This window comes from Phallusia mammillata, chromosome 2, assembly GCF_965637545.1.
Source record: "Phallusia mammillata chromosome 2, kaPhaMamm4.hap1.1, whole genome shotgun sequence".
Taxonomy (NCBI): Eukaryota; Metazoa; Chordata; class Ascidiacea; order Phlebobranchia; family Ascidiidae; genus Phallusia; species Phallusia mammillata.
In genome coordinates this window covers 19,970,771-19,998,744 of record NC_137253.1, presented here as the reverse complement: position 1 = coordinate 19,998,744, position 27,974 = coordinate 19,970,771, and the positions used below count along the sequence as shown (strand labels likewise).

At 36.4% G+C, this 27,974-nt stretch overlaps 5 protein-coding genes across 6 annotated transcripts; 3 read left to right on the top strand and 2 right to left on the bottom strand.

The window, feature by feature from the left end:
* Positions 1-607: 607 nt before the first annotated feature.
* Positions 608-9,199, bottom strand: LOC145214119 (uncharacterized). 2 transcript variants are annotated; one of them, XM_080082584.1, is made up of 21 exons: positions 8,988-9,199; positions 8,876-8,924; positions 8,615-8,756; positions 8,391-8,524; positions 7,779-7,875; positions 7,294-7,552; positions 6,897-7,037; positions 6,613-6,726; positions 6,240-6,311; positions 6,029-6,138; positions 5,784-5,921; positions 5,465-5,642; positions 5,073-5,199; positions 4,889-4,990; positions 4,527-4,680; positions 4,042-4,403; positions 3,270-3,729; positions 2,671-2,843; positions 2,126-2,212; positions 1,782-1,994; positions 608-1,378 (listed from the first exon to the last, which is right to left on the bottom strand). In XM_080082584.1, the coding sequence occupies exons 1-21, from the start codon at positions 9,047-9,049 to the stop codon at positions 1,178-1,180; spliced, it is 3,375 nt and encodes a 1,124-aa protein (XP_079938710.1). In that variant the 5' UTR covers positions 9,050-9,199; the 3' UTR covers positions 608-1,177. The 2 variants fall into 2 exon arrangements, with proteins under 2 accessions (XP_079938710.1, XP_079938711.1); XM_080082585.1 differs by having other exon boundaries at positions 8,876-8,907; positions 8,988-9,005.
* A 523-nt stretch (positions 9,200-9,722) lies between these two features.
* On the bottom strand, positions 9,723-10,743 carry LOC145214120 (uncharacterized). The gene is made up of 2 exons (XM_080082587.1): positions 10,350-10,743; positions 9,723-10,167 (listed from the first exon to the last, which is right to left on the bottom strand). The coding sequence occupies exons 1-2, from the start codon at positions 10,578-10,580 to the stop codon at positions 10,036-10,038; spliced, it is 363 nt and encodes a 120-aa protein (XP_079938713.1). The 5' UTR covers positions 10,581-10,743; the 3' UTR covers positions 9,723-10,035.
* A 705-nt stretch (positions 10,744-11,448) lies between these two features.
* Positions 11,449-13,554, top strand: LOC145212568 (WAP four-disulfide core domain protein 1-like). Its single transcript, XM_080080735.1, has 5 exons — positions 11,449-11,691; positions 12,363-12,497; positions 12,717-12,850; positions 13,048-13,173; positions 13,268-13,554. Exons 1-5 carry the CDS (start codon positions 11,539-11,541, stop codon positions 13,389-13,391), a joined length of 672 nt encoding a protein of 223 aa, XP_079936861.1. The 5' UTR covers positions 11,449-11,538; the 3' UTR covers positions 13,392-13,554.
* Positions 13,555-14,793: 1,239 nt separating this feature from the next.
* On the top strand, positions 14,794-22,643 carry LOC145213108 (uncharacterized). Its single transcript, XM_080081346.1, has 11 exons — positions 14,794-15,026; positions 15,459-15,563; positions 16,366-16,455; positions 17,012-17,194; positions 17,801-17,878; positions 20,712-20,779; positions 21,280-21,472; positions 21,609-21,698; positions 21,760-21,846; positions 21,913-22,095; positions 22,210-22,643. The coding sequence occupies exons 1-11, from the start codon at positions 14,844-14,846 to the stop codon at positions 22,285-22,287; spliced, it is 1,338 nt and encodes a 445-aa protein (XP_079937472.1). The 5' UTR covers positions 14,794-14,843; the 3' UTR covers positions 22,288-22,643.
* A 1,990-nt stretch (positions 22,644-24,633) lies between these two features.
* Positions 24,634-26,128, top strand: LOC145212569 (transgelin-3-like). The gene is made up of 5 exons (XM_080080736.1): positions 24,634-24,867; positions 25,098-25,202; positions 25,270-25,359; positions 25,432-25,614; positions 25,680-26,128. Exons 1-5 carry the CDS (start codon positions 24,724-24,726, stop codon positions 25,761-25,763), a joined length of 606 nt encoding a protein of 201 aa, XP_079936862.1. The 5' UTR covers positions 24,634-24,723; the 3' UTR covers positions 25,764-26,128.
* Positions 26,129-27,974: the final 1,846 nt, after the last annotated feature.

Sequence of the window (27,974 nt, the reverse complement as noted above, 5' to 3'; positions counted from 1 at the left end):
TTGGGGTGTAGACATAATTTCGGTATAAAATTAAAATATAAGCCGCCCCCGATTGTAAGCCGCCCTCGATTATAAGCCGCACAAACGGCAGCTAAAAAACAATGTAAGCCGCGGCTTACAATCGAGCAAATACGGTAGGCTAGACTAACTGTAAAAGTTGAAGATAAAGTCTGGTATACAAATTCAGGTAGCCTAATGGTCTGTTTAAAACTTACCTGGTCAAATTTCTTAAAAGTCCGATACCACTTGAACAGATATTCGAAGAAGCAATGATCGAAGCCTTCAACAATTAACGATCGGGTGATAAGGTAACGAACAGACAGGCTGGTGCCAAGCTATCCACACTTGCCATTGAAACAATAAGATATGTCACCTGATCGGTCAATAAACATTAAAATGTAATCTACTTGATTTTCTGCAAATATTCTGCGATATCCCACAATGTAACTCATGTGCACAATTAGCATAGTGTCAAATTTCGTGTGTTTAAAGTCATAAGACTGTTAAGGGCTCTCTGTGTCATACCTTCTTTGGCAAATATACAACCAATTCCACAGAATGTACGTTCTACACTGCTTGGGTTCCTTCCAAAACATTCGCAATATAATTTAAACCTATCCGCATGGTTTTATTTTCTACAAAACATAAAACAAACAAAACAAAGTACGCGTTAAAACGATTCACAATGTACGTTTATACCGCTTTGTATTGCGCAAAAGTTAGTACAAGAAGAATATTTTTTTTTCTAAAAGTGTAGCCTACACGCCATTATCAAATTTCATCGGACGGTTTGGGTAAATTGTGTCTTTTAAAATGGTACCAAAAGCTGAGTGGGCCTAAATGGTAGCGTATAAAAATTAAAAACATTCACAGTGCAATAAAACTACAAAATGAAGAAATGACAAATTACAGTAGATTTTAATATTTTTCACAAATCCAAATAAGATCACGAACTTTAAACAGTTTCCGCATCTACAGTGAATATTTAAATAAAACAACACAAATGGTTTGAAAAAAAACATCATCACATTTTCGCACGAAAATTTACTAAGCAGCAAACTGAAACGTGGTTTATATCTTTCTTTACCTCGGGGCAAAAATCGTTTCCAAACACTCTGCCCAAATTTTTGACAACATGTGCTATTTGTCGCTTGTGGTCGATAGTAATAAAGCAGTTTTATGTAAGTTTGGTTGACGAAAAATCGGCAACAAGGGCTTTTTCTCGTTCGTGACGTTCCTGTAGTGTTTTTAGCAGATCCCAATCAAGTGGTTCCCCATTGTTGTCGAGTGTGTTTGGCTTACGTGGCGTTTTTTCTGCCCCTTGAGACGTGTTGAAGATGGTCTTGGGCTTGGGAACCTGACGCGCGTATTCCATTGCCTTAAAAAGCAATGTTTTTTTTAAATTTTTGTTTTAACTAAATTAAAAAAAAAATCTAGAAATGGAAATATTTGGCAAATAGTTTTGCGAAAATCTACGTTTTTTGTCTCATGCATTGCTTTGTATGTTTTTTTTATTACATTTTTTATTACACACTTGAGATAAATGATAATCTACAACGCAAATCAAAGATACATGCGATTCCAAAAACGTGAAAAATATGTACACATCGCGGGCATCGATGTAAATACCATCATCACCACATCAGCGAAAAGGTACCATCTACTAAAAATCCGATTCAAATTTTAATCCGCACGCATTTTTGTGTGTAACCTGATCGCTAGCAGGACGTCCCATATACCTAATATGCTCAAAACATCAGTAACCACAAAACTCCACTCACCCGTTTTCTTTTCTCCTTCTGTTCCCTTCTTTTTTCTTCGCTGTCTGCCCCGACCACGAATCTGTGTTTGTCGTCGTCGCGTTTTAATAATGTTTCGTCGTCAAGAGTCGTTTCATCACCATCCAAGGTTTTCTTCTGCACCACCTGTTGGTTGCTTTTATGCTGCTGCCGAATAAACTCGGCGTACTTCCGTGCACGATCAATTTTTCCCATCTATTGGTTACATTTTGTATGTTAAAACAAGTGTTTGAACTGAAATACAACTCTCTGTTGCAACATTGTCCAAAATTCTATTCACGTCCAATTAACAACTATGAAAACTTTAACGATTGGCAGAAACAAACCTTTTCTTTTGCAGAAAGCAAATCTGGACCCAGACCTCCAAGATTAAGATCTCGTTTCAAATTCTTGTAATCTTCTAGGGTATATCGCTGCAGAAACCAAATTTCGTTCAATTTATGTCACTTAGTAAACAGATACAGTTGGCCTTAGGCAGTGGTGCACAATTCAAACGACATTCGTGACAAAGTTTTGTTTTCTAGCAGGCTTCAACGCCCAAGCACCAAAAGCATTAAAATAAACACATATTGGGGTGTACACATGATGACTATGCCAATGGGACTTAAAATGGGACTCGTTTTTATAATCACATAGCACTGAGGTTAGAAAATTTAAAAGGTGTCTGAACAAATAACGTATATTTGGGCTTGAAAAATAAAATAAACCAATAATTTCCATCAGTTTGCAATGCACCAACCACTAAACCGATTGTGCATTATAAAAACAACTAATAGCCGATACTGAATGCAATAAAACATTTATGTATGTTATTTTTAATCACTTGTTCCATTGTTACACATACCCTGGCACAAAGCAAATCATGTTATACCTTGTACTTCGCTTTTTGTTTTTGTCTTTCATATTGTTCCAGGTAACTTCCACCTGCATCATCCGACGCTCGGGACGAGTCAAGATCTTCTCGTTGTTCGTTAACAGCTCGACTGTTAGTTGCTCCAATGATAGGTGGCAGGAGTGGAACTGATTGCTGATGGTTGCCGGAACCTGCAATAGTTTATCGTTGTTGCACAAAAAACTTTATTGTTGCGAGTTATACATTTATTGCACTGATATTGTCACTGTGACAGGCCGTCTAGTCTAGTTTTAATTCTTGAGAAACTCTGTCTGTTTTGTGCGAATCTTTAGCGTCTTATGGTCTAGTTTTTACCGCTATGTTAAGTGCAACGCTCAATTTTGTAACTTATATCGTTTTCTTTCGCTGCTTTTACAAATAGAACAAAAGTTTAGAATAGCTTGTCCGTACTTTGTGAAAAGCAGTAACACGCTCGGTCTATTGATAAGTTTTACAGGCTGGCCGTTAGAGGAGAGTCCTGAACCTAAGACGCAGAATTGACAGCGCTACATTATCATGTCACTTTTTTGCGTCTCGGCAAATCTACACAGCTTTATGCTCAGATGTGAATTACTCACCAGGGATTGTAGCACTCCATGTAACCTCCCTGTCACCTTCATAAGCGTATTGCATTCCTGATCGTGGCGATGACGCATAGCTTCCCACTGTACGATTTATTGAGTTGTTGGTGGGAGGTAAAGGTACAGGGTATTTGTAAATCGCTTGTGATGAAGTTGGAACTGGAATCCTCGAAGCTGGGCTGTCGGGAGTACACACCGCAGGGTCGAAGTTAACTCGCTTCTTTAGTGAATAAACTCGTGGTTGTTCGTGATACAGGTTAGAGTCGGGACTGGTTCGAAACTTTGGTCGTTGTGCTTGGGATTCTTCAGCAAAAAAGTCTCCTCTTATATCTCGTGGACTAAGAGGATTGCTGGGTTTCGGTGGTAGTTCCATGGCGCGATAGTGTTGTTGTTGGTGGTGGTGGTGTAGTTGATGCTCAGATGACGCCTGTTGGCGATCATACCGGTGTTGATACGCCTGTTAAACAAATAAAACTTTCTAATTCATTTCCGATTTTTTGATGTTTTGGTCCAAAATCAATCCCCGAGAACAAAGAAAAAAAATATGATTTTTTTAAAGCTTCCGTTTAGGTCAAAAACGGTCGGACAGAGTTTGGGAATCAATATACACACAGTTTGGAAACAATTAAACTAAATACATCTGCAGTTTTTGAATAAATCTATAACATTTTTGATTAGATCTATAACATTTTACGTTTATGCTTCATTTCAGTTTTTTTCAGAAAACAAATTAACTGGGAAACCTGCATTGTAGAAATCATGAGTTTACCTGCATTAACGGACTAGGCCTTGCAGGACTGCGGTGGTTCTGATCACTTTCATTATTTATGTAAAAGTACCGGGAATCTCCTTGCATTACTTCCCTGCTCGAGTGGGACGGAATGTGCTGGTATCCTTGTGCGTAATTATCCGACTGCTGACTGTCATCACTTTCCTGATAACTCGACGAAACACCAGCAGAGGAATCTTGATGTTGGTTCAGTCTCGTATATTGCTCGTGAAGCATTTGCTGGCGATAAAAACTGGCATCTTGTTGTTGCTTGAATGTGGTGAATGCTGGGTGGTCCGCAAAGCTGCTTTCTTCTTCAGATTTCGGGAAGTTTCCATATTTTCGTGGCGAAGGAACGTTTCCTTGGTGAAACCAAAACAATCGTTGCATTTCTTTTCAGTCAAAATCACCGACTTTAAGTTTCTCTTCTAATGCCCACAATCGTATAACACCAAATTCTGTGGTTTATTTCTAGCATAACTTACTCGGCGAAACGCTTTTCTTTAAAACCTCTTCGGGGTCGAATCTCGGCCGAATGAACTGCGAAGTGTTTCCCACCTCCTTCAATGTTTTTCTTTGCTGTAATTTCGACCCTGCCTGCGTCGACCTCGCATCTTTTATCTCTTTTAATCGCTCGGCCTGAAATGAAAATGAAAGCGAATCTCTTTATTCGTGGTATGTCAATGTATACCCCATTCACAAGGCTAACTGAGTAAGAAGTAAAGCAGAGTCGCTAACGAAAACGGTAAATCTTCCCGGGCGTGGTTCATGTTTCCATCTATTTTGGTCAGTAAAAAAGTATATATATCTTCCAAAGAATAAAAATGACAATTAAAAGTCCTGGTACCTGTTGTTTCCAGGCGTCTTCCAATCCAATTACGCTTCCGTTTTCTTTCTGGGGATCGGAACTTCGACTTGCTTCATAACGGCTTATGTAGGTTTCGCTTTTCTGTATAATATTTTATAGGTTAAAGATTTGTGACCTTTTGTCCACAATAAACTGTACTGGTCACAATGAGTAAAAAAGTCACCTGTTTCGGTTTGTCCGAAGATGGTCTGTTTTTCTCACTGTTTCTACTATCTTGTTCGTCTTGTAACTGTTTGTTTCGCTTTGAATACATTTCCAAGTAAGACGCCGAATTACTTTTTCTTCCTAACCTGCAACGATATAAATATATCACGTTGCTTTTGATCAACATTAAAAAAACGCTCCAAAGAATAAAGTAGAGAAGGCATTTATTTTGATGGTGCAGACACTTGGCATTTCGTAACAATCAAGCACAACGATAAGAGTACGCAAAAGTATTAGCCAGTAACGAGTTGCTTGTTTGCAAATAAGTAAAACAGGTTTTAAATACTTGATAACTCATTTTAAAAAACGGTTTAAGCCCACGCAACTAGTGAGTTTATTCTTTTGGCCTACCTCGCTTTATTCATTTCAATGTAATCGCGTTCTCTATTTGACTTTGGAGCTTTTGGTGGGGTCGGAACGTGTGACGTCATGTGCAAAGTTCTTCTATTTCGGAGTGACTTGGCCGAGTTGTTGACGGTTGACGAAGTTTGCGTTCGCGAATCGTTGGAAGTCAGCCGCGGGGAATAATCTGAAACAATTTTAATGATGCATCAAACCATGCTACATGTGCAATACACATGTTTTGTGTACATACAAAAACTTATCACCTGATGTATACTTTGAGGTAAACAGAAAGCAAAAAGTTTTTCTGCATGATTGACAAACGTACATGTTTCTTTTGGTTTTCCATCACGAAATTCATTTGTTTTCAAATCTTGAAGATTTTGGCTATAGTCACTCTCCATATGGTAATGATTGCCAATCTCTTGAACACCTTGATCTCCCTGGTGGATTTGAGATGGATTTTCTGAAAATACAGTTTGAAGTTCTTGCAGTTTGCTATCACAGTCAGTAAAGCCACAATTAATGAAAATAAATACAGTTGACATTAAACATTGTGGGCAATTTCTCTACCTCTTGCCCACTGCCTTTCCATTTCCAACATCCTAGCAAACTCGTCCTCATACAACTTGTTCATTGAATCTAGTTTACCAGGATCAGCACTAAGACGCACTGGTGAGTCTCTGCAAATACATTAAGAGTAACAGCACAGTGTGGCAGAAAAGTATGGCAAAGTTGAAAGAATAAACAAATCTGAATGGTCTCATATCAGTTTACTTGTTACCTGCTGATGTGGTATCCACCCTCGCTGTGTTCTGTTTTGTGTAGCTGAGTTTGATTTTTAACACTGTCTGGCCTGAACAATGCAAAGTAATGACAAGCCACTGCTATGGTTAATAATGTACTTTGTATTTACCCAGATATAAGTCCTCTACACAAACACAAAAAGCTATAAATCTTAACTTACATTATCGAAAACTAATTCACCAATAAAGTTTACAAGTAAAAGTGTCCACACTTTTTACAACCTCCCTAAGACCAATATCTTTTGTATTTAACTCAATGCTGTCTACAATTTCTCAATAAATTTTTTTGTCAATTTACGCAATACTGATCATGTTATAAATTGATGATGGCAAAAAGTGTAACATTTATACCTTGTTGGAGACAGCTCAGTATTATGAACAGTAATTGCACCACCTGAAGGCTGAATCAAATTTGAAAGATCACCTTCAGACTCCTGCCTGACCTGAGGAGGTGTTGATGGTAACCTAAATCAATAATCAATATGAACTTGTGAATCGGTTTCTATTCAACAGGTTAGAAAGTATAAAAAACAAAATCCAATTGGGTTTGTTTTGAATCTAACAATAAAATCTTGTTATGGCACTGGGTTGGTAAAAGGAGGACATGTGCTATGTAAATCAAAAAAATACAGTACCTGGGACGCTCACTGAAGTCAATTACAAATGCGTGTTTGTCTACTTGGGATGATGTTTTCTGTTCCTCAGTTTGTACTTCAGACTTTTGACCATCTACTTCCCTCCACTCTGGGTTGTATCTGAGGTCAGCATAAGGATCACTAAAAAATAACATATGACTTTTATGTTTGGCACCACCTGTCCTTTGTATTTTCTCCAAAATACACACACTTCTACAAAATTAGATAAAAAAAGGAACACCTCATTTTACTATGTATAAAACTATAACTTGTCAGACCATTAAGAAAGTAATACTTAACTTTTTTAGCCTTTACAAGTAATATGCTACTTTTATATGAAAGTACAGTGTAGTGTACAAATACATTTACATTTGGATTTTAGATTAACAGATGTCACCTTTGTTTTGCTGTTCCTGAATCCACCAATGATTGTTCCATGTTAAAATTGTCCTCTGACAATAAGTTTTGTTCCAGTTCTCCATCTAATGAATCACCAACACCCACAGTATGAATATCATCATTGTCAGAATCTTCCAAGTTGCTTCTCTTGATTGCAGCCATTGATGTATTACTTAATGAGTCTCTTAAGGACAAAAACTTTCCCTGGGACACTGTTCTTGTTTCACCAGAACTACCACTTTCAGGTTGTTGAGCATCTGCAAAACAATATTGGTTTAGTTGTTGAGACAAAATGCCTTTAGGCTGCTTGATTCCATGAACAGCAAAAGAAAATCATGCTAATCATGAAAACAATAGAACAAAAGGTCAATAGTGCTATTGTTGGTAGTTTATGTTTTGATAAAAGTCCAATTACTTTTACTGTGAACAAATGTGAAGTATGTACAGCTGTAGATAACAATGGATGTAACAAATTTTGTTTACCTTGCTTTATATGTCCTGGTATTGGGGATTGTGTTGAATGTGATGGAGGCAAAACAAAATGTTTGATTGGGGAACTTGAAATTTTCTCATTATTGTTCTAAAAAATAACAACATAGATATGGAATATTTCTATGCTAGTTTCAAATATTGATGCAAACAGGATGCAGCCATGACAAGTTACGCCTTTTGAATATATATATATTTCATTTTTCAATATCATGTTGACTTTCAACTAGAAGATAACTTTAAGTTGGTGATCTAGGTACATTTGTCATTAGGGAATATTTCCATTGAAGATCCATTCAACTCAATCAACTGTAAAGGGATTGAAACAAACTGGCATCAGGAGCTAACATCCTAAAATATAATTCATACAAGAAATAATTTAAGCATGTTACTCTCTGTAACTAAACCCTTTAGTTCTAAGCATCTTCTGTCATCAGCCACTAATTAACTGGTCTTACGTTGCATAAACTATGTATATACATTGTGCACTTTTACACACAAAACATATCTCATTTTTAATTTCAAGAATAAAAACAGACCATATCAATGTTCTGTGGCAGGCTACAAACATACTACGATTTGTTCAAACATAGTTTTGTAATTTACAATCTGTTTTTGCTTTTCCTCCTGATTGTATGATGCTTGGCTCAAGCGATCCAAGCTGAGATGAAGCTGTGCTTGAAGGCTTTCAGTCATTTCAAATTGCTTTTTTTGACTTCTCTTTTTTGGCTCAATAGCATCTAGAATAGAATTTGTCATTTATGATCAATTTAGAAATGAATTTGCCACTTATGATCATTTTATATGTTTGCTAAATTAGGTTATTTTACATTTTAGTCGTTGCTGTTGGTATGTTGGTGACTCATCCAAGCTGTCATAAGATGCACTTTTTATGTTTCTTGCACTGTTTGTCATAAACTCCTCTTCATTTTCAACTGCATGTGGTTGCGGCAAGTTTACTCTGTACGTCCCCTAAACAACAAAAGTTTGATACTTACACCAAATGATACTCTAATATAATTTAAATTAAAAATTGAGTTTTATAAACACTAAATTCAACAACAAAAATAAATAAATAACATGTAACTAACCTCAATTTCTTCATCCATGTTTTCTAAAGAGTCTGAGTGTAATAACAAACTGCAATAAGAAATGAGTAATTAAACTCAATAAAATCACCACAAACTGAATAGTTTTCCTTACCTTGACATGGTAAATAATTCAAATTTTATGAACTCGTGAATAGTTTTTAAAGTCAAGTTCATAAACGGCAAAAAAAGGTCGTAAAGGCATCAATGGTTTTTAGCTATAAATTGCCTGTCAATTTCACCTGTCAATTACAGCTGTTTCCACTGCAAAACAGTTTAAACAAGCTTATTACCTGATTACATACAAATAACGTATGCTTACACTTTCCAAAAAAAATCAGAATTTTACAGCGTTGGGACCTTAACAACATTCAAAACATTTGCCACAGTGCCACCAAACGGACGGTTTTGATTTCTATTTTTGACAACCAGCTCAGGGGGTTAGAGGAAAGCTTCAAGCAGCCTACAGGGCAACTCAACTCAATGTGTTAAATATTTTTGGTTTTATGCAGATGGAAATAGTGTTATTTCACTGTCTTTGCTTCCGATAAACAGGCTATTCTAGTTTTAAAAGCACTTTTAACGACCTGTTCCATGAATATTTAAAAGGCATTTTCTCCTTGTCGAACAGATTTTTATCTAGACATGTTTTCATTATAATGCATAGACGTTACTGTGGCAGATTTTTAGGTCTTCCTGGCAATCTTGTCATAATTTAATGTAGTACAGATGCCGATGCTGTAAAGTGTAAACGGCATAACAAATAATTAAACTTATAGGCCTATAGGCCTATAGTCATGCTAAAAACCTGGTTGCGATCCACGCAAACCGTTAAATAATTTTTAAACGGTTTCCAAATGTTGGATATCTATATTAAGGTCACAACGAATAACGGTAGTTAATATGTACGTTAGTAATGAGCGCATTTAATGTCCCAAATCAATTACGCGTGTAACGTACAGGCAGTATAAAACCGGATTTTCTAAATCGATCTGTGGGCTAAATTCGTGATCAGTAGTCTTCTTACAATAGTTGCAATGCACAAAAAAGATTGTTGGAACAAACACCTGAAGCAAAAACACAACACTGAAGAATGAAAAGAAATACAAAGCAACTAAACAGATCAGTCAGGTAGAATAAACAACTCGCGATCATGGCGGGGCTCAGGTTTCCGTTTTCGCCTTTATGACTTCGGTCAGCTTTCGGTCTCTATCATTGATTAAATTCTGTACTTCACCCAGCATAAACTTCAAAGGGTCGTCTGGCGTTGAATAAACCATGTGTTCGGTTATCTCCTGTAAAAAGCGTAGATACTTAAGAAGCATAAGTTGCTCATAACATTGTTGATTTGTTTCAAGAAATAGCACGGATACAAGTAAACAAAAGATTTCTGAGTCTAAACCGAAACCAACTTCGTATTATAATGAAATCCGTTTATTAATAAGATCGCAGCGTACAGGAAACCACGAAGTCATACCCGAAATATGTGCAGAATGTGATGTTTTTCCATGTACGTCACTGCTCGTTGATAAGGGTCCTCGTATATCGGCACACTTTCAGGGTCCACAGCTTCCCCAAGTTGTGACGCAGGTGTAACTGGTGTGACTCTCAGGGTGTCAGCAACAGATGCCGCAACACCTGATTCACCCCCTTGTTCGGTAGTTTCGGTCAACAACACTCGTTTTTCACTGCTTACTTCTGAATCCATAACTATTCTAATTTACTTTTTGCTGCAAATAAACACAAGACAGATTTTATTATAATGCGATTTGTCGTCTACACATCGCAGCACTTGCAACAATAGATTTTAACTGTGGTTCTCCAGTGTATCCGTGAAGCAACTTGCCCCATTCCGACAGTAGTGTTTTAGTCGTAGATCACAGCCAAGCGGCCTCGGTGGGTCCTTCGTCTTTGTGTGTTGCTATGGCAACGCGTTTTCGAGATCAACGAAGCATAACGTAAGTACACACAGCGGTGTATCGATGTGCTGAATGGGCCTCGCTTTGTAAACCTGTAACGCAAATAAATCTGTTTTAATCAGCACATTGAGATCACAACCTGTGTAACGGATGAAAAATGCATGCGATACAATAATCCGTTTTACCTCTGATAAATTGTTGTTTTTGCTTTTTAAAAATATATTTTTCAGTGTTATTTTTACAGCATGTAAAAATTTACATTTATCTGGATTTTACCGCCTTTTGGGCCGTTTCATTGTTGTCGCAAAATCAAACGATTAACCAACTTAAACAAATCATTAGCGTAAAAAAACACAACCCGGGATTTTCTTGCACGCCTCTTGGCTGTAAGAGCAATAGGCCTTGACCTGATTTTTTGCTGCAAAACGCGTAAGTACCCGGCAAGCTCGAGCCGTCATATCTTTTAAGCTGCATATGCACACTTACGTCTTCGGCTTACATTCTGCGGTTAAACGATGGCGGACGTACCGGCATATTAGGCAAGGCATGTCTGCATAAAAAAATGCGAGCATCTTGTTAACCTATAGTTAGCTTTGTCAGTCATTGCAATTGCTTTCTCCCTTGAAGATGTTAACCGTTTTAGTGCCTAAGTAAATTTAACTAGAGGTATTTATATAATTACAGTATATCAGAAAAGAAGAATGTTGGCACACAACACAACGCTATTTAAGTAGCATCTGATCCGCGATGTTCGAAGCTTATGTTGAAGTTTATTGTGTGATACGACTAGCGCAATGTAACTTTATTGGGCTTGTCCTGGTATGCGCTGTTCTGTACAGCAACAAAATTTTTGTATCAGCGTATCCTGCATTTCAGGACAGGCGAATGTTAAGTCATAAGGTAAGTAGCAAAGTTGTTTGTGTTTTTGTATTTTGATCTCCGTGAAACTAAAAATAAACATCAGTAGCACAATTAGTTCCGATACCTTTATGTCAGTGGTTCTAGACCTTTTTGGTGTGGTTTCCCACGAAAGTAAATCACCAAGTTCGAATTTCCCCCTCTTTTTTATTTTATGATGATGTTTTGTGCCCAACATCAACAAAAACATCTTTAATCGAAATAATTTTGTGAAGCGATTTGGTCGGGACATTAAAGGTATACTGCAATCTTATTTGATTTCGTGAAAAAGTAAAATCGTGTGGAAGTTTGAAACATCTCATGTGCTTGCATTAGTCATTTATTGCATCACAATCAACAGATCAAATGCATTTATTCGCGAACAATAACAAAATCATTGATACTTTTAGTAATGTCTGTGACGTAACAAACGATTTTTGGATTTTTATGCGCCTTGTAAAAGTAGGTGAAGTTAATCTTACATGTTGTTGCGGAACATATTGTATTAAATTACCTTTTAACGGTTAATTTCAACCCACGGGCCCGAGTTTGGTGACTTTTGACTCACATAATTTCCCTCTAAAAACATTAAATTTCCCACTAGTGGGAAATTTCCCACCGGTTAAGAACCACTGCTTTATGTGGAAAAATGTTCATTGCCGCCTTTAATCCAGAACATGTTGACCACAAATGGACTGAGCAGTAGACGCAACGGACATCACCGGAGTCTCCACTGCCCAATACCACACAACAAAATCACAAGTGAAATGTGCGCAAGTCTTCCATGTACATCTGACAGTGATTGCGAGGTTTGTAGCTATTCTAAACAAAAGCTCAATATTTTAATTTTTGAAAACCATGACATTTAACAACGCACCTATAAATGGCCAAAGGTATCTTTTGGACCGGGTTAATTCAACCACATGCATGGTCTCTGATGCTATCATTTAAATTGTAGTGTCCAAAGGCCTATATATACGATGGTGAACTTTCCATGTGTTGCATTTGTAAGTGTTTTGTACTTGCAGGAAAGCACAACGAAATGCTGTTTCAATGGATGTATCTTCACATGCAAGCATTGGTACCAACACAAAACCCCCATTATTGACTGGATGACGCGTGGTAGAGAAACGCGTGATAGACAAGAGGTTGACCTTCAGGAGTAAGAGTTTTTAAAAATAACAAATTTTGATGATCTCAAACGTTTGCAACGTTTACATCATAGCTATAGGCGTCAAGGGAACTACCCAACATTAGTCCTTTAATTGTTTCTTAAGTATCTTGCCAACACAAAGATGTAACCCAAATTTTCTTTTAACGAATGCTATGTGGAGTATAACTGCAAACTCTTTGTCGTAGTATCGACTACGAGGTTAAGACAGGAGAAGATCTTATCGAGCGACATAACGGTGAAACATTTCTCGGTGAAACATGCACAACGACTGTAGATGACGAAGGCAACCAGCCACTGGAATGTCCACACGGGTACGAAGAACATGAAAATCAACAAAGATACAGATATGCGCTTATTTAAATACAATAGGTTTGACATTTCAAACTATATTTGTTGTTTTTTCAGATACATTTGTCATGTCGAAAATATCGGAGATCCTGATCGAGGTGTTCCAGATAGTGGTAGATGCATGATATCTCGTGAACGCCTGGACTTATCGGAATCAATTAACGATTACAGCTATGCATAAAATTCGCAGCAATTTCCTTTGTGCCAGCAAAGGAACGTTTGCATAATGGGTTATTTTGCCAATACAAAACTAATGCATATAAAAGTATGTCTTTTCATTAGCGGAAATGAATTACGAGCTCATGAGTTGTACTTACCCAAACTTAACAAAAACCACAGCATGGAGAAACACAATAATGGTACCGTTTGAATCGGAGTCAGTTACAATTCAGCACCGGTATCAAATAACACTGTTTTCGCCCACAGCATCTTTTACCTCTTTCTGACACTTGTCACAAGGCTCTGGGACAAATTGAAATGGTTTGTGCTGCTTATGCAGTCTGATAAGCGCAGTAGTGAAGTTCGATGGTTTAAACGTGTATAAATTAAGAATAGAAAAGTAGGCTAAACAGGACAAGCTCCATACGTGATGGCAGAATATATGTTTGACGGTTTAATTTAAACAGTAGCCTTCGTGTGGGTCTTGTGATAGTAATAATGCAAAACCCCAGGTTTGTTTGCGTCCAAAATTATCAAATGAGTTTAAACTAGTGCAGGTATTTTGTCCAACTATAGTTAGGACTTTATCTAGGTAGCTTTTGTGGCAAATGGTCCACGTGGCTTTAAAATTAGGCATTTTTTAATGTTGTTGGTAAAAGTTAAAATAAAAGCACAATTTACGATGCTGTACGGGATACGTTCATCAAAACGAATGCAAAAACTTTAAAGCAATTTCGTCACCCAACATTTATTTAAAAAGTAGACAAATATTAGCATTTGGGGATTTTCTGCACTTGGAGCGCTTTAACTTTTTGCGTCATTTTCGATTCTTCGATTGCATTTGCCTGTTAATTGATGTGACTGGTTTTACCTTTTACGTTGAATTCTGGCATTAAGATTTAACTTCTATCGCTCTTTTTTTAATGCACTGTAGGCGTAATAACTGATTGACTTGCCGTTGTCACATTAACTTAATATATCCAAGGCGAGCAATAAAATAAGCGAATCTTTTTCACAATCGAGTATTACTTGTGTTAGTATTGTAAGTTGCATATTACTCACGGTAACATCCAAATAAAATATAGTACAAATAGATACAAAACTAAGTTTTAAAATTGACAAAAGTATTCCAGTGTTGCTCCTAGAGTGAAAAAATCATTTATGCCTAAAAAATTCCATTGTGATAACCTATTTTTTTTACAATTACATGTAGATTTATATTTTGTTTATCATGCAAGCCAATTAAATATTGATAGGTGTAATTTTCAATTAACTTCCATTATTGCCCAAGTAACCTTTAAAAACAAGCGCATTTTTTGCTTTACACTTAACAAATATCTGTATTCAAAATACTAAAATTGGTGTAACTGTTCAAAAAATAATGTTTTTAATATTTTTTTAATATTTTAACAAGCAATGATTTTTGTTCTTCAACAGTTTTTCGTTGGGAATAGTTTTGTTTTGTTCAAGCAAAATGTCATACCGGGTGCGTGGAATGGGTTTGGATCGGGAACTTGAACAAAAAATTGATCAGAAATACTCACTTGAAGATGAAAATGAGTTGGTTGAATGGATTGTTTCAGTAATAATGTATGGACAAGGAAAAACTGATTTTGAAGATTGTGATATTGAAATACCCAAATGCAGTGGCAAACAGGTATGTTTAATTAAAATGATTATGACTTTGAAAAGCCACAAACAGGCTTGAATTTAGATTTGGTTTTACCATTCACCATTTTTAATAAAAAAGTTTCTCTTTACATTGTTTTTGTAAAACAACTTTGCCTGAAAATGTATTTGGTTTGCTGAAATGTTTGTAATTTTATTGATGATGACAAATTGTTTTGTCAAAATCAGTAATACAATTCTTTGTTAGTTTTGTATCTGTATTTTTAATTGATTTCTGCCCCCATATCCAAACATGACCTTGCCAATGTCTGTTTTAACAAAGAGATTTGTAATAAGTTGAAAGAATTTTTTGTGAATGATTTTAGCATGGAATTATAAGATTATGAAAAGTGCTTTATTTGGTGCACTTTCATTCTGTAATAACATATTCTCTTGTGTTTAAATGATTTGTTTTAATCAGGCATTTCAAGAGTGGCTTATGGATGGAAATGTTCTATGTGATCTGATAAACGTTTTGAAGCCAGGCAGTTGTAGACCCCAAAAGACAAGTCACTTAACAAATACGGTGAGCAACTGGAACATGTAATTTATACAAATATAAAAAATGCATATTGTTGGTGGAAACAAAACTGATTTTAAGAAAATTTGAAAACAAGTTTTATTTACTCACAAATGCTTTTTTAAATATAAGTTTAAACCTATTATGTGTAAACCTTGCATATTTCAGAAATGTTTTGAAATCTATTAGACAGGTTTTAATCCGTAATCTTTGTATTGCCCTCATTTTTAAAATCCCTCTCGATTAGGCGTAGCTTTTTAGATCTTATTTGGCCTGAACATTAAAGGACAAAGGTAAAAATGTAATTACTGTTATGGTTGGCAAGGCACAGTTTTGCAGTTGTGCCTGTATAACAATATGCCTACATGGGTTCTAACCATGGGTTATTAATTTCAATTTTCTTTAAACCACATGCACTTTCCAATATAAGAAAACTTAAAATAACATACAAATTACACTAAGGCCCTTGGAAGGGTAAATTTTGTAAAGTTCGCCCTCTTGGTTGCAGTGTAAGTCCCATTATACCATTTATTTAGAAAAGGGTCTATATACTAACAATTGGTATAGGCATTTTTTTATTCAAGTAGTCAATGAAGGTTGGCATACCTCTACAGCTTTCTGTATAATCATACAAATACAATAATATCTAATATACAAAAGGATAGACTGAACCTGGTCCAGTTTTGTTTTACATCAGCAATGTAATCTCAATGCAAGACACAAACTGAAAATGGCTACATGTCCTATGTAACTATGTTGAAATAATACTTTAGATACAAAGAGATTAAAGTATCATTTTTGTTAACAGGCCATGAAAAAAATGAAGGAGATGAACAACATTATGATGTTTTTAAATGCAGCTACTGATTTTGGGGTTCAGAACACAGATTTATTTCAAGTTGGTTGCTTAGTCATTTGATTCAATTTTTATAATAAATGATAAATAGATTTGTCTTTAGATCATATTTTAAAAGTTTCTAAATTGAAGTAAGTAGCATCCTGTTTATAAGTTTTGTTAGACATTTGTGTGCCGACAATCCTGAAATTTTGTTTACTTTGTGGTCAGGTTAGTCATTGACAGCAAATACAACTTAAACTACCAGGTGAATTACTTGTGAATGCTGTCTAAAATAGTATTATGTATAAAAGTTTATGATGTCTCCGGATACCTTTTTAAGCATAAGCTGCACAAACCCAAAAAATATTTTGCAAAAACCACACTTTTATAAAAATATTTAATTTTCACAATTTGTTAATTACAATAAAACATATAAGTTTGTTGTTAGTTGTGAAACTTAGGCTTTGATTTCTCACACCAAAAAATTTGGTTTTTGCAAGCTGACTGATGCTTCGCTGCAACACTAGCTTAAGTACAACACTAGTTTAAGTATCACACAAATTTGTGTTAATTGTTGTACTATTGATTTTGTTTTAAATACTTTTTTTTTATTTAGACAATTGATCTGTATGAAGCCCGGGATCTAGCACAAGTTCAAGTTACACTTTATAAACTTGGTTCAGTTGCACAGAACAAGCAATTTGAGGGACCTGTGATTGGTGTAAAGATTGCTGACAAAAACCCCAGAAAGTTTGATCAAAATCTGACAAGGGAAGGAAGAAATGTGATTGGATTACAGGTAACCTTTGTTATTTGCATACTGTGCGTTTTGTCTTTTCTGGTAATGATTCTCCTGAAATGGAAAAATGTGATAATATTCATGTTGTCTGGAAATCAAAAAAGTTTTAAACACAAAGCATTCAAATTTAGGTCACTAGTATTACTCTAGTGATTAACCAAGTTTTGCTAGTTTTTGCTAACCAAGTTTTGCTAGACAGCCTTATTTCTGGTTTTGTGTGGTATGGTATTACAAGTTGATTTTCCATTACATATGATTAAATTCAAGGAAAGTTACATCAGTGATTTTAAACTTAACAAATCTTGCAGTAACTTTTTTCACATTGTTTAAAGTTTTGACACATGAATAAAAAAAGGGGTTGCCATTCTAAATTAAGGAAAGTCTGTAATAGAGCACTTAACATGACCTGTAACTGTACAGGGGTGTGGTAAGTTGATACCTGGTCATGCTTGACTACCACTAAATTTCCTTTGAATAGGGTTGGCCCTTAAAGGCTTACTTCCTAAAAATTGTTCCTTGACATTTATGACAGCGGCAATTGCTTCATTCCTGAAATAGTAAGTCGATTGACACGAATATAAACACAATTGTATTATTCATTTGCAGATGGGTACAAATCAGGTTGCTTCACAAAAAGGAATGACTCCTTATGGTCTTGGTCGCCAAATGATTACCAAAATCGACTAACCAGGCTTTTGTACCTTATTTGGATTATAGGAGAACTAATGGCTTGGTGCCCAAATAATAGAGGATTTGTGTAACAATATTCGCATATATAATTACTTTTTTATAATGACCTGTGTTTTGGGGGAAAATAATCTCCAATAAGAGAAATTTGACCAAAACTGCAATTTGCCTAGCTCATATATTTCATACTTTGTACTTTGCATGCATCAATCTCATATATCTGCGATAATTCTTCGTTTTTTCCCCTTTAAATCATTGTGAAAATTTCGTGCCTATATTTTTGTTTTCGGGGATTAGTACTTTATTTGTATTTTCAGCATTCTTGGTTTCCTATTAGCTTGAAAATTTGTAAGTTTAAAAGTGTCCTCATCATAGTTCTATTAGCCTACTATTAATTTAAACTGAATATTTAAGTAATGGTGCTGCAGATTTATCTATTCAAGTAATTATCACGGAATGGTGCTAAGTCATTTTCCCAACGTTTCACAGTCATTTTCCTCAAGTTTTTTTTCTGGGTTGCAGTTTTTGCAAGTGAAATTTGTGGATATTGAACTGTACATAAAATAATTTAATTGCAAATGTCACTCAGTACCCATTGTCTCACTATTCCGGTATACGTGCTCTGTTCATGTCTTCATCAGCAACTGCGAGTTCGATATGTTTGTTCACCTGCTTTTCGCATTTTCCACGCTTTCATTAATTTATCACTGCTTGTCAACACCGAATAATTGCGGACCTAAATCGTTTTCTGAGATTCCTCCCAGTACTAAATTGTGGTTGAGTTGAGTTTTGTATCACAGTGCTGTAATGACATTCTTTTGTCTGTATTTGGTTGCAAAACAAGTGAGAGAGCATTACTAACAGAACCATTACTGACGCTTGTCGTAAGTAGGTGGCATTCAATTTCTGTTTGATTCCATCACTGTAACACATTCATGATTCTGTGCTAACAGGTCATACTAATAAAACGATTTTTGCCCATGAAGCCCACCCGCCCTGACAGATTTTAGTGTACTTTTTTCCTATTCCGTTTTTGCAGATGTACACAAGGAATAACCGCATACCTCTATCACCGCTGGCGATTCAAGCATTCATGCGTCGTAATTTACCGAAATTTGTTGGTGCTATCTTACTTCACACTCTGAAATACATTGCCTGTTGTTGAACGAGTAGCCAGGGTAGCTTCCAGCCATGAAATAGGTGGTTCCATTCCAGATTGATTTGGTTCTATATTTAAACCCTGTCCTTTGTGCCTTATTTAGCCCTTAATGGTCCCTGACCTTTTACGTTGACATTAGGTGAAAATTGTGCAACGACGTAGCGTTCCACCCAGGTTGTCAAGTTTTTTGTGTGAAAGCACAACTTTGTTACTGAAGGCCTAAGCCGTTGCACAGTGATGCGCGAAGCCTGATTTCATGTCGTGTCGGTTGCAAATTGGCGTCAACGTAAAGTAGCAACGAAGTCGCACCGCCGCGGGCCATATATGGCAACAACGAATATGCTGTATGAGTAAGTTATCGCCAAAACATTTTTGCCGTAACAATTATCTTCTGGTATGCGTTTTAGCATTTGCCAATACGTTTTTCATCAGACAACTGTGACGACTGGCGCAGTCGAGTCGCTATAAAGTTGAGTTTGTTGTAAATGTAGTCGTATAGTTATGGCGCTTATTAAAGCACTGCGTAAGAGAAGGTTTATATAATTGATTTACCTACCCGGTGCAGTTATTTTATTGTAGATGGGACACATAAACTGTTACTCTGTTAGTATATTTACGATGTCCCGTCGTTGCCTGGGGTAATGTCAGAACTTGTAATAGCTTAATGGATGCCTTTACTTACAGCTTTGGCCCTGGGGACAAGATGCGTTAGAAGGAAAGTTTCAGGTCAATTAGAGTCGGAAGCATAATTATCATCCTACAAATCCGAGTCTTATTGTTCCGTCGGCGTATTTGGTTTGGCGGACACAAGCCTCCTTCGTGGCGAACTCGCATTCTTGACTGGCGTGTGAGCCACTGACGTCAGTTCGGAATTCGCTTTTAAATCAATCAACCAGCTCTAGTTCATCCATATTTGGTAAAGCCATTTTCTTGTTAACTGGTGCATACGACATTAAGTCACTTTTACTGCGAGCCATTTGCCATACATGTACTCTCGTCGTGTTCAAAGCTGGTGACGTTATGTGCGATATTTGATTCGAGGCTTATTGAGAATCTAATTGTTTGTGTACTGCGTGTCCCAGTACCACCAATATGTGAAAAGCAAATTTGCACAACCTAGTTCGCGTTTTGCCCTTCAAATCAAAACCCTTCTCTCTTGCCCGTTGTGGCTGTAACAATGGATGGTTTGTTTGCTGTGGCGGTTTCACAAATTCCAAGCCCTGTGTAATGGCGTGCGGAGACGAAACTTCGCAATTATTTACTTGCCGTTTAGATTATTGGTATAGTTAGCAGATATTTCGGTTTTTAACTAAAAATTAACAAAATGTAGCTGTTTTGAATAGTTGAGTACAAGACTAGTTAAATTGGTTAGTGAAATTCTATGCTTGTTCCAGAGTTTAGAAAGAGTTTTAGTGACTGCCGCTATTTTACTGGCAACCTGTGTTTGTTATTCAGTCATGCGTGTCCGAGATAGCGCCGAACGAAGGCCTTTGCGCAAAAAAAGACGTCGGTTTTACAGGGCGACGGCCCTGCCTAATATGGTTATAAGCAAGTAAGGCGACTGAAATGACGTACCAGTTCGAGTTAGTAAAAAGCTTTGACGAGGGCGGTCGCAGTTGGGATCGTCGTCAACTTGATTTTGTAGTCGGACGATACAGGTTCAAGTGATAGTTGTGTGACGGCGGAATCGTCGAAAAGTTGCTGAGCAGCGAAAGCAATTTTGTATCAGGAAATACGACGTTAGTTTATACGAAGTACTTTTGTTTTGTTGCTAAAAACATCAAGTACCAATAAAGCACCAACTACATATCATTAGCAAGAATGTAGACCATATATTTGTACATGTAAGATGTACCCTCTTCAAACTTGCGTTATGTTTAATGTCGCTTGTGTAATTGCTGTGTTGTTTAGTCACTGTTAAGTTTTTCAATAACTTAATTCGTCAATTTTTGTGGTTTACATTTTTTAAAAAGCTGCATGGAAGTGTCTGTGGATGTTATACAAGCCAGCTTTTGAATGTTTTGATAAAAGCAGGCGGAGGCGTGCGCGTTCGTGTGTTTGTGTGTGTGCGCGTGCAAAGTGTGCCATCCGTCGTGCACGCGCCTATCCGGTATTAGTGAACCTTCGCAAATGTGTCGGTACCGTACAATAATGTGAAGATGTGATGATTATTTCCTGCTTGGTTGCTTTATGCTGAACGGATTGTGATTTTTGTCAAACAAAACTTTCTTGCCTGCAGACTATCTGAGAGAATTTTGTCGATTATTTTACTGAACTATTTCAAAACAATGGCATCTAGACCGAAGGGCTATGGATTAACCGCAGAATTAGCAGCCAAAACTGCATCAAAGTATGACGTTGAATCCGCTAAAACGGCGGGAGAGTGGATTCAACAACTTACTGGTTTGAGTCCAATTGGTTCCAGTTCCGAGGTATGTTGTTTTGGAGGCTTATTTCCGAAATTTTTACTAGAAGCATGCAGTAATCTACAAGTCTTTAAAAAATAAGTTATATATAGCTTGCCATAAAAGTTGCTGTTTAAAATACCATCCCGTTTTTTCCTATTAGGAAATGCAAGAATGGCTGAAAGACGGGTTTGTTTTGTGTTCGCTGATAAATGCTATACAGCCCGACTCAGTAAAAAACTTGAAACGTCAGGTAAGAAAACTTTAAGCCAATGATTTTTAGTGCCTATGTAACACTTTCTTTACTTCCGCAGAAAATGTCTTTTAAGCAAATGGAAAACATATCCAAATTTCTAGACGCAGCGGACAAATATGGAGTTAAACGCACTGACTTGTTTCAGGTAGAATCTTTGTTTGTTATGAGCAAGGAAATTTGACCATAGACATTTTCTTACTTTTTTCCACAGACAGTTGATTTGTTCGAAGGTCAAAACATGCCCCAAGTTATTATCACACTTTTTAACCTAAGCTCCATGTCGTTAAAGAAAGGATTCACTGGGCCCAGTATTGGAGTAAAAATGGCTAATAAAAATGAACGTGAACTCGACGAACAAAAATTAAGAGAGGGGCGAAACGTCATTGGTCTTCAGGTATAAAAGATATTGTATTAGCACCTGAAAAAAAGCTGGTCAACTTTTTTCAGAGAAAGAGCTTTTCAAAAAGCATTTGAGTGCTTATTTTAACTTATTAACCTTTTATTTTAGATGGGAACAAATCAAGGGGCTTCACAAAAGGGCATGACGGCGTACGGTCTTGGACGCCAGGTGGCACCTAATAAATAATAAATCGTGAGAAATATCGTTTGCATGGCACCGCTCCTACCAAAACTTTTCACAAGCATTTCATTACGTGAAATTGATTTCCCAGCAATACTGAGAAACCTGCCTTCTATTGCATGTATTGCGGTGTATTTAAACGCTCTCTGATACCTATTGCGCTGTACTATAGCTGCATACTAATTTGTAACTGGGCATGACATGTTTTCATTGTGATCAAAAAAGTATTACTGCCCAATACCACTTGACAATATGTTTGTGACTGACTCTTATTCGTATGTTACGCATTGTCCAACGCAAACTCGATGACAATAAAGCACTTCCGAAAGGTACGTGGCTAAAATAAAAGCAAGTAAAAACTATTGCAGGAGGCTGTATTTTTAACAAGATTGAAATTTGTTTGTTGGTGATAAATTGTTGCTGTAGTTTTCCGGATGAAAACGCTTTTACTAACCAACCACTGAATTTCATGTGCTTTATGTTGCCATCAAGCACGCATTGCAAGTTTACATGGGCATGATAAACATACAAATTAACAGGTATATAGCGTTAAATATTATACACAGTCTTAAAATGGGTTGAAGGAGGAAAAAAGTCTCAATGAACATGACTATACGCTTCTTGTGATGCATAGTTTGGAATGTTACTTGTCCACGTCAAAGTTTTGCTTAAATTAGGGAGATATTTGTAAAGCTGTTCTTTAAGCTACTCAGTTGTATGTTGCACCTAAATTGTATCCCATTACAGTAGTAGGCATAAAAACAGTTGCCTAGAGACTTAACATTAATAATTTGGGCATTGGACTTCAGCTCCTTTGGACACCCGATTTCACTAAATAATAATTGTAAAAGAAACTAAATGACCAGTAACGACTGGTGTGTTGTACCTACAGAACTGTAGCACTTCTAATTCTACTTGATATCAGCCATTGCAATCAATTTGCTGAATTTATAAGTTATCTTTATTTTTGTTTGTTTAATGTATCACGCCTGATTTTATGTCAACAACATTTCAACAGTTAGAGCTAAATTAATCAATTTTAATATAATCCACTTGTTGCGCGGACAAAATTAGCTACTTTCGGCACTGCGGCTTTCACATCAGATAAAAAAAATAGGAGACCACCGTCTCCATGAGAGTGCAAAAAAGAGACATTGAGAGAGCAGAATCTCTCCGATCGTGAAAAACAGCAGCGCTGCCACTCTTTCACTGTGGAAGAGAATGGAAGGTAATGTTGCTCTGTCAGTGCCGAAAAACGAGACAGGTAATAAATTATTTTTAGTTTTGAAAAGACTTCACCTATAACCGTTTAAGCAACGAGACGCCAGGGACTTATTTTCAATTCACAGAAACGGAAACGGAAACGGAAACGGAAACGGAAACAACGGTGGCTCCACTGATGAATGTAATATTTAATTAATCGTTGGATAGCATCATTTAAAAACCTAATAAACTATCAAACATAGTTTAGTATACAAGTTAGTAAAAAAATTGAAAGCAACTAACACTCTTTTTGTTTTTACAGAATTCTAAGAAGAACTTTTCTTGTTCTTGAAATAAGCCCTGGCCACGTAACACGTCATATGTCAGTATGTTATGAAATGGAACGTTAAGCGAGATCTTGTTTTTCTTTTATTGAAATTACAACAACTCAATAATTTTTAGCACGTGCCTTGTGTAGTAAGTTGTCAGGGCAAGTAAAGACGATAATTATCAGATTCAGCCCTAGCCCCGCCCTTCCTAACCACTCCCTAATCAGTTGGCATGTAAATTATCATACAATTTAGCTTAAGACTTCTCATTTTTGCGCACAGATATTGCCTTTAAAGTATTGTTTATGAAAAATCTGACAAATTTATTTTTGAGTTGGATGGACAAAATCCAATTCTGTTTGGTTCGATCCAGTTCCATGTAAAAACGAAATTATTTTTCTGTAACGTTTACGCCTGCGGCACAGGTGCTGCTTTTGTATCACTTAAGAATGCTTTCATTTGTACCTTTGTAAGAAACGTCTTTTCGGCCTACGTTCAACTTCTTCTGAAGATTTTTTAGCAGTCGCCTTTAGAGAGTTTTTTAAAATTTGAGAGGAAAATGCGTGTAATACCTGTTTGGGATCCTTGTTTGGGAAATATTGTTTTTTAAAAAAAATTGCGTCCTAGGTGCACAAAAAAGCTTAAGACAATCAAAACCAATCCAGCAAAAGTATAGTAAACAGTGAAAGAATTATCGCAGATATTTTTGCTTATTAAATACACGCTCATATGCAACTTTGACCACTGATAAACGACTTTTTAAGCCGGTGTTTGTTGTTCCCAAGCTTGCATATATTTTGAAAAAAAAAAATGAACAGAATGCATAAATATACGTGACCTTGTTCTAATTCTACAGGTTTTGTAAATCTGTCAATTAATTTTCAAAGTGTGTAAAAAGTTATACTAAACAATGGCTAACCGACCAAAGGGATATGGATTTTCTCGGGAGGTTGCTTCCAAAATTGATTCAAAATACTCGGACGAAGATGAAATGGAAATCGTGTCCTGGATACAAAGCATTGTAAGCGAAAGCCCTAGTGGTACAGGAAAAGAGGTAAGCGTTTGCTTAAATTTAACCTCAAATCATAAATGTTTTTAGAAAGTTTTACTGATTGATATTTTAATTTACACTACTGTCACTTGTTTATCAATTGCCCCAAAAATAAATCTCGTTTTTTTCATACTTTGCTTGTGCTCATTAGCTTTTTAGCATTTTAACTTTAGATGCTAATTAAACAACTATAGATCATGCATAAAATAACTTTGGGTCGTGTTTTTTAACAGGCGTTTTGGGAATGGCTGAAAGATGGACAAGTACTTTGTAAACTAATGAACACCATCCAATCAGGTAGCTGCAAAGTAAACCCACCTGGTTCAAGTTCTATTCCGGTAAGCATCTAGAAAAAAACTGGAATTTGTGTTGCTATATTCTTATCAATATACTTTTTACAATAAGGCAATGAAAAAAAACAAAGAGATGGAAAACATTGGGAATTTTTTAAAAGCAGCTGAAAGTTATGGAGTGGATAAGATGAATTTATTTCAAGTAAGCTTTTGAACACCGGTAACACACAATATGCGTTAGATTGAAATGCATTTCACATACAATTTTGTACAGACAGTAGACTTGTATGAGGGGGGAAACCTCAGCCAAGTACAGGTCGCCCTCTACAAATTAAGCTCAATAGCCACCGCCAATGGTTATGAGGGTCCAACAATCGGTGTAAAAGTCGCTGATAAAAATGTTCGTGACTTGGACGAGCAGAAGCTTCGCGAAGGACGAAATGTTATTGGTTTACAGGTAAATTTGAAATTTGTTATGTGTGCAAGAACTCTTTAAACTTAGAATTACATTTTATATTGTAGATGGGAACCAACCAGGTTGCTTCACAAAAAGGTATGACGGCGTACGGTCTGGGACGACAGTTGACACCCCAAACAAAATATTAAGCATGTGACAGTAATTGTATACATCACCTGCAAAATACCGATTTGGCAACGTACCTAAACTCCAATTTTGCAACTTTCTATTCGTAAAGTTTATATTCTCTAAAAAACCTACTTCGGGTATATGAATTGCAATGTTTGTGACCATCAAGTATTTCTTGTGATTTTAACAAAATGTTTTTTTATAAGTTTTGCTTGTTTTCGGAACAATGAAAGTATACATTTGCAGTTCGCTTTACGTTAATCCATGTTGTATTATCTATGTTTGCGATATTAATGCGACCAAACTTGTACTGAAGTGCAAATATGGTATTTTGTAAGATTTTCGGATTTCGCAACTGTACAAAATGCAAGCCCTATGTAGCGCTCATAGTGTACATGTTTTGTAGCGCTCATAGTGTACAAATTGTTACTGTGACATTGTGCCCGAAGCAAGCGAGGTGCGGTTATTAATCTGACAGGGTAGTTGAATAGCAATGCAAACAGCTCGATAATATCACCATGTACACTTTGTACAGTATAACGGCAAATTCTTTCCAAAGGAAATCATAGCTGATGTCATGTTTTCCGTGTCTTTGAACTCTTCTCTGCGCCAGCTCAACAAATTTCCGCGGTACATGTTTATTTGCGTTACAGACAGTTGTCGAACTGCCATTCTGACGTTATTGACCTTATTGAAACAAACTAATTTTCACTTGGATAGACACCAAAAACATTGAACTAAATACGAACACATTGTCAAAGTAGGTCATATGTAAAATTATCCAGCTAGAAATAAAGATGTTTGCAATATTTCTGTAGATCACTAGTTGCTAAATATTTTTCTCGTTGAGCCTCATAGATTTCAATAGTTTTTCGGACAAGCGTCGCAGCTCTCCAAATGCGGTGAAAACACGATGAGGTTTTTGTTATATGTCTCTCTTTCGGAATGAGCACACGTATTTATTTTTCCCGTTTTGCCCGCGAATTTAGGACTACAAATATACTTCGAATTAGCATCGAATATTATGATCATTCCCACTTGCTGCGGGCTTGGCAAATTTACTTCGGATAACATTGTTTTGTAAGAACTGGTTTTCACGTAACGCAAATGGGGCCTAAACGAATATAAGATCACCTTTAGCAGGGGTCACCAAACTACTGCCCGCGGGCTGGATCCGGCCTTATAGGTGTCATTTTATTCGACCCGTGATAGTATTTTTGGTACAACAAAATAAAACATTTTTACAGAACATTTTCTACCGCATTATCTTAAAGATTGCCCAAACCAGCAGACAGACATGGGGTCGAATACAAGCGTCCTGTATTCGAATACTTAACGAATACCTGCATGACTGTATTCGAATGACTTTGGTAATTTTTGAGTGACAACAATTTGAATGGTATTCGAATAAAACGAGTCAAGTATTTGTATTCATGAATTGTTGACCAAACCTAAACGATAAGTAATTCGAATACTATTCGAATAAACCAAGGCATGTATTCGTATTCATGAATTCTACGCACTTTTTAAAGTTCGGCAATTCGAATTGTATTCGAATTATGCGAGTTAAGTATTCGTATTCACGAATTGTTTCGTAATGTTAAGGTGGCAGCAATTCGAATTGTATTCGAATAAAACGTCTCAAGTATTTGTATTCATGAATAGTTGACCAAAAAACAACAACGTGTAATTCGAATACTATTCTAATAAACCCTTTTGCAAAATTTGCAAATTCTTAGGTTGGCAAAAACCTACAACAATTCAAATTGTATTCAAATAACTTTACGCAAGCTTTTGTATTCATGAATTGTTGGTTCAAAAGATAACATCAACTATTCGAATTGTATTCATGCACTATGGAACGAAAGCCAAAATCATTCGAATACAGCATGAACGTGGCAAAACCTGTATTCGAATGCATTCGAATACGAATGACGAATACGAATTGCCCATGTCTGCCTGCAGAATAGATTTTAGTAATAATTTTACCTAGCCTAACAGGATTACAAAACATAGGTATGATCAGTGGTGGGATTAAATTTTTTTGTCAGCCGTTTCTATCATGAAAGTCATATTTTTCAGCCGGTTTGTTACAAAAGTTCATTGACAGTAACCAGTAATGCTAACCGGTTCGCTGATCTCATAAAATTTCGTGAGACGGTTCTATAGAACCAGTGCGAACCGGCTGAATCCCACCACTGGGTATGATCCAAAAGTTGTGTGTCACCACT

Coding starts and splice junctions, on each gene's coding strand:
- LOC145212568 (XM_080080735.1), top strand. CDS start 11,539: ATGTTCGAAGCTTATGTTGAAGTTTATTGTGTGATACGACTAGCGCAA. Junction 12,498..12,716: donor CATCTGACAGTGATTGCGAG/GTTTGTAGCTAT, acceptor TTGTACTTGCAG/GAAAGCACAACGAAATGCTG. Junction 13,174..13,267: donor CCACTGGAATGTCCACACGG/GTACGAAGAACA, acceptor TTGTTTTTTCAG/ATACATTTGTCATGTCGAAA.
- LOC145214120 (XM_080082587.1), bottom strand. CDS start 10,580: ATGGATTCAGAAGTAAGCAGTGAAAAACGAGTGTTGTTGACCGAAACT. Junction 10,168..10,349: donor ACATTCTGCACATATTTCGG/GTATGACTTCGT, acceptor CGCTTTTTACAG/GAGATAACCGAACACATGGT.
- LOC145214119 (XM_080082584.1), bottom strand. CDS start 9,049: ATGAACTTGACTTTAAAAACTATTCACGAGTTCATAAAATTTGAATTA. Junction 6,139..6,239: donor GGTGGATACCACATCAGCAG/GTAACAAGTAAA, acceptor ATGTATTTGCAG/AGACTCACCAGTGCGTCTTA. Junction 4,991..5,072: donor CTTCGGACAAACCGAAACAG/GTGACTTTTTTA, acceptor AATATTATACAG/AAAAGCGAAACCTACATAAG.
- LOC145212569 (XM_080080736.1), top strand. CDS start 24,724: ATGGCTAACCGACCAAAGGGATATGGATTTTCTCGGGAGGTTGCTTCC. Junction 24,868..25,097: donor CTAGTGGTACAGGAAAAGAG/GTAAGCGTTTGC, acceptor GTTTTTTAACAG/GCGTTTTGGGAATGGCTGAA. Junction 25,360..25,431: donor ATAAGATGAATTTATTTCAA/GTAAGCTTTTGA, acceptor AATTTTGTACAG/ACAGTAGACTTGTATGAGGG.
- LOC145213108 (XM_080081346.1), top strand. CDS start 14,844: ATGTCATACCGGGTGCGTGGAATGGGTTTGGATCGGGAACTTGAACAA. Junction 15,564..16,365: donor CAAGTCACTTAACAAATACG/GTGAGCAACTGG, acceptor TTTTGTTAACAG/GCCATGAAAAAAATGAAGGA. Junction 22,096..22,209: donor GAAACGTCATTGGTCTTCAG/GTATAAAAGATA, acceptor CTTTTATTTTAG/ATGGGAACAAATCAAGGGGC.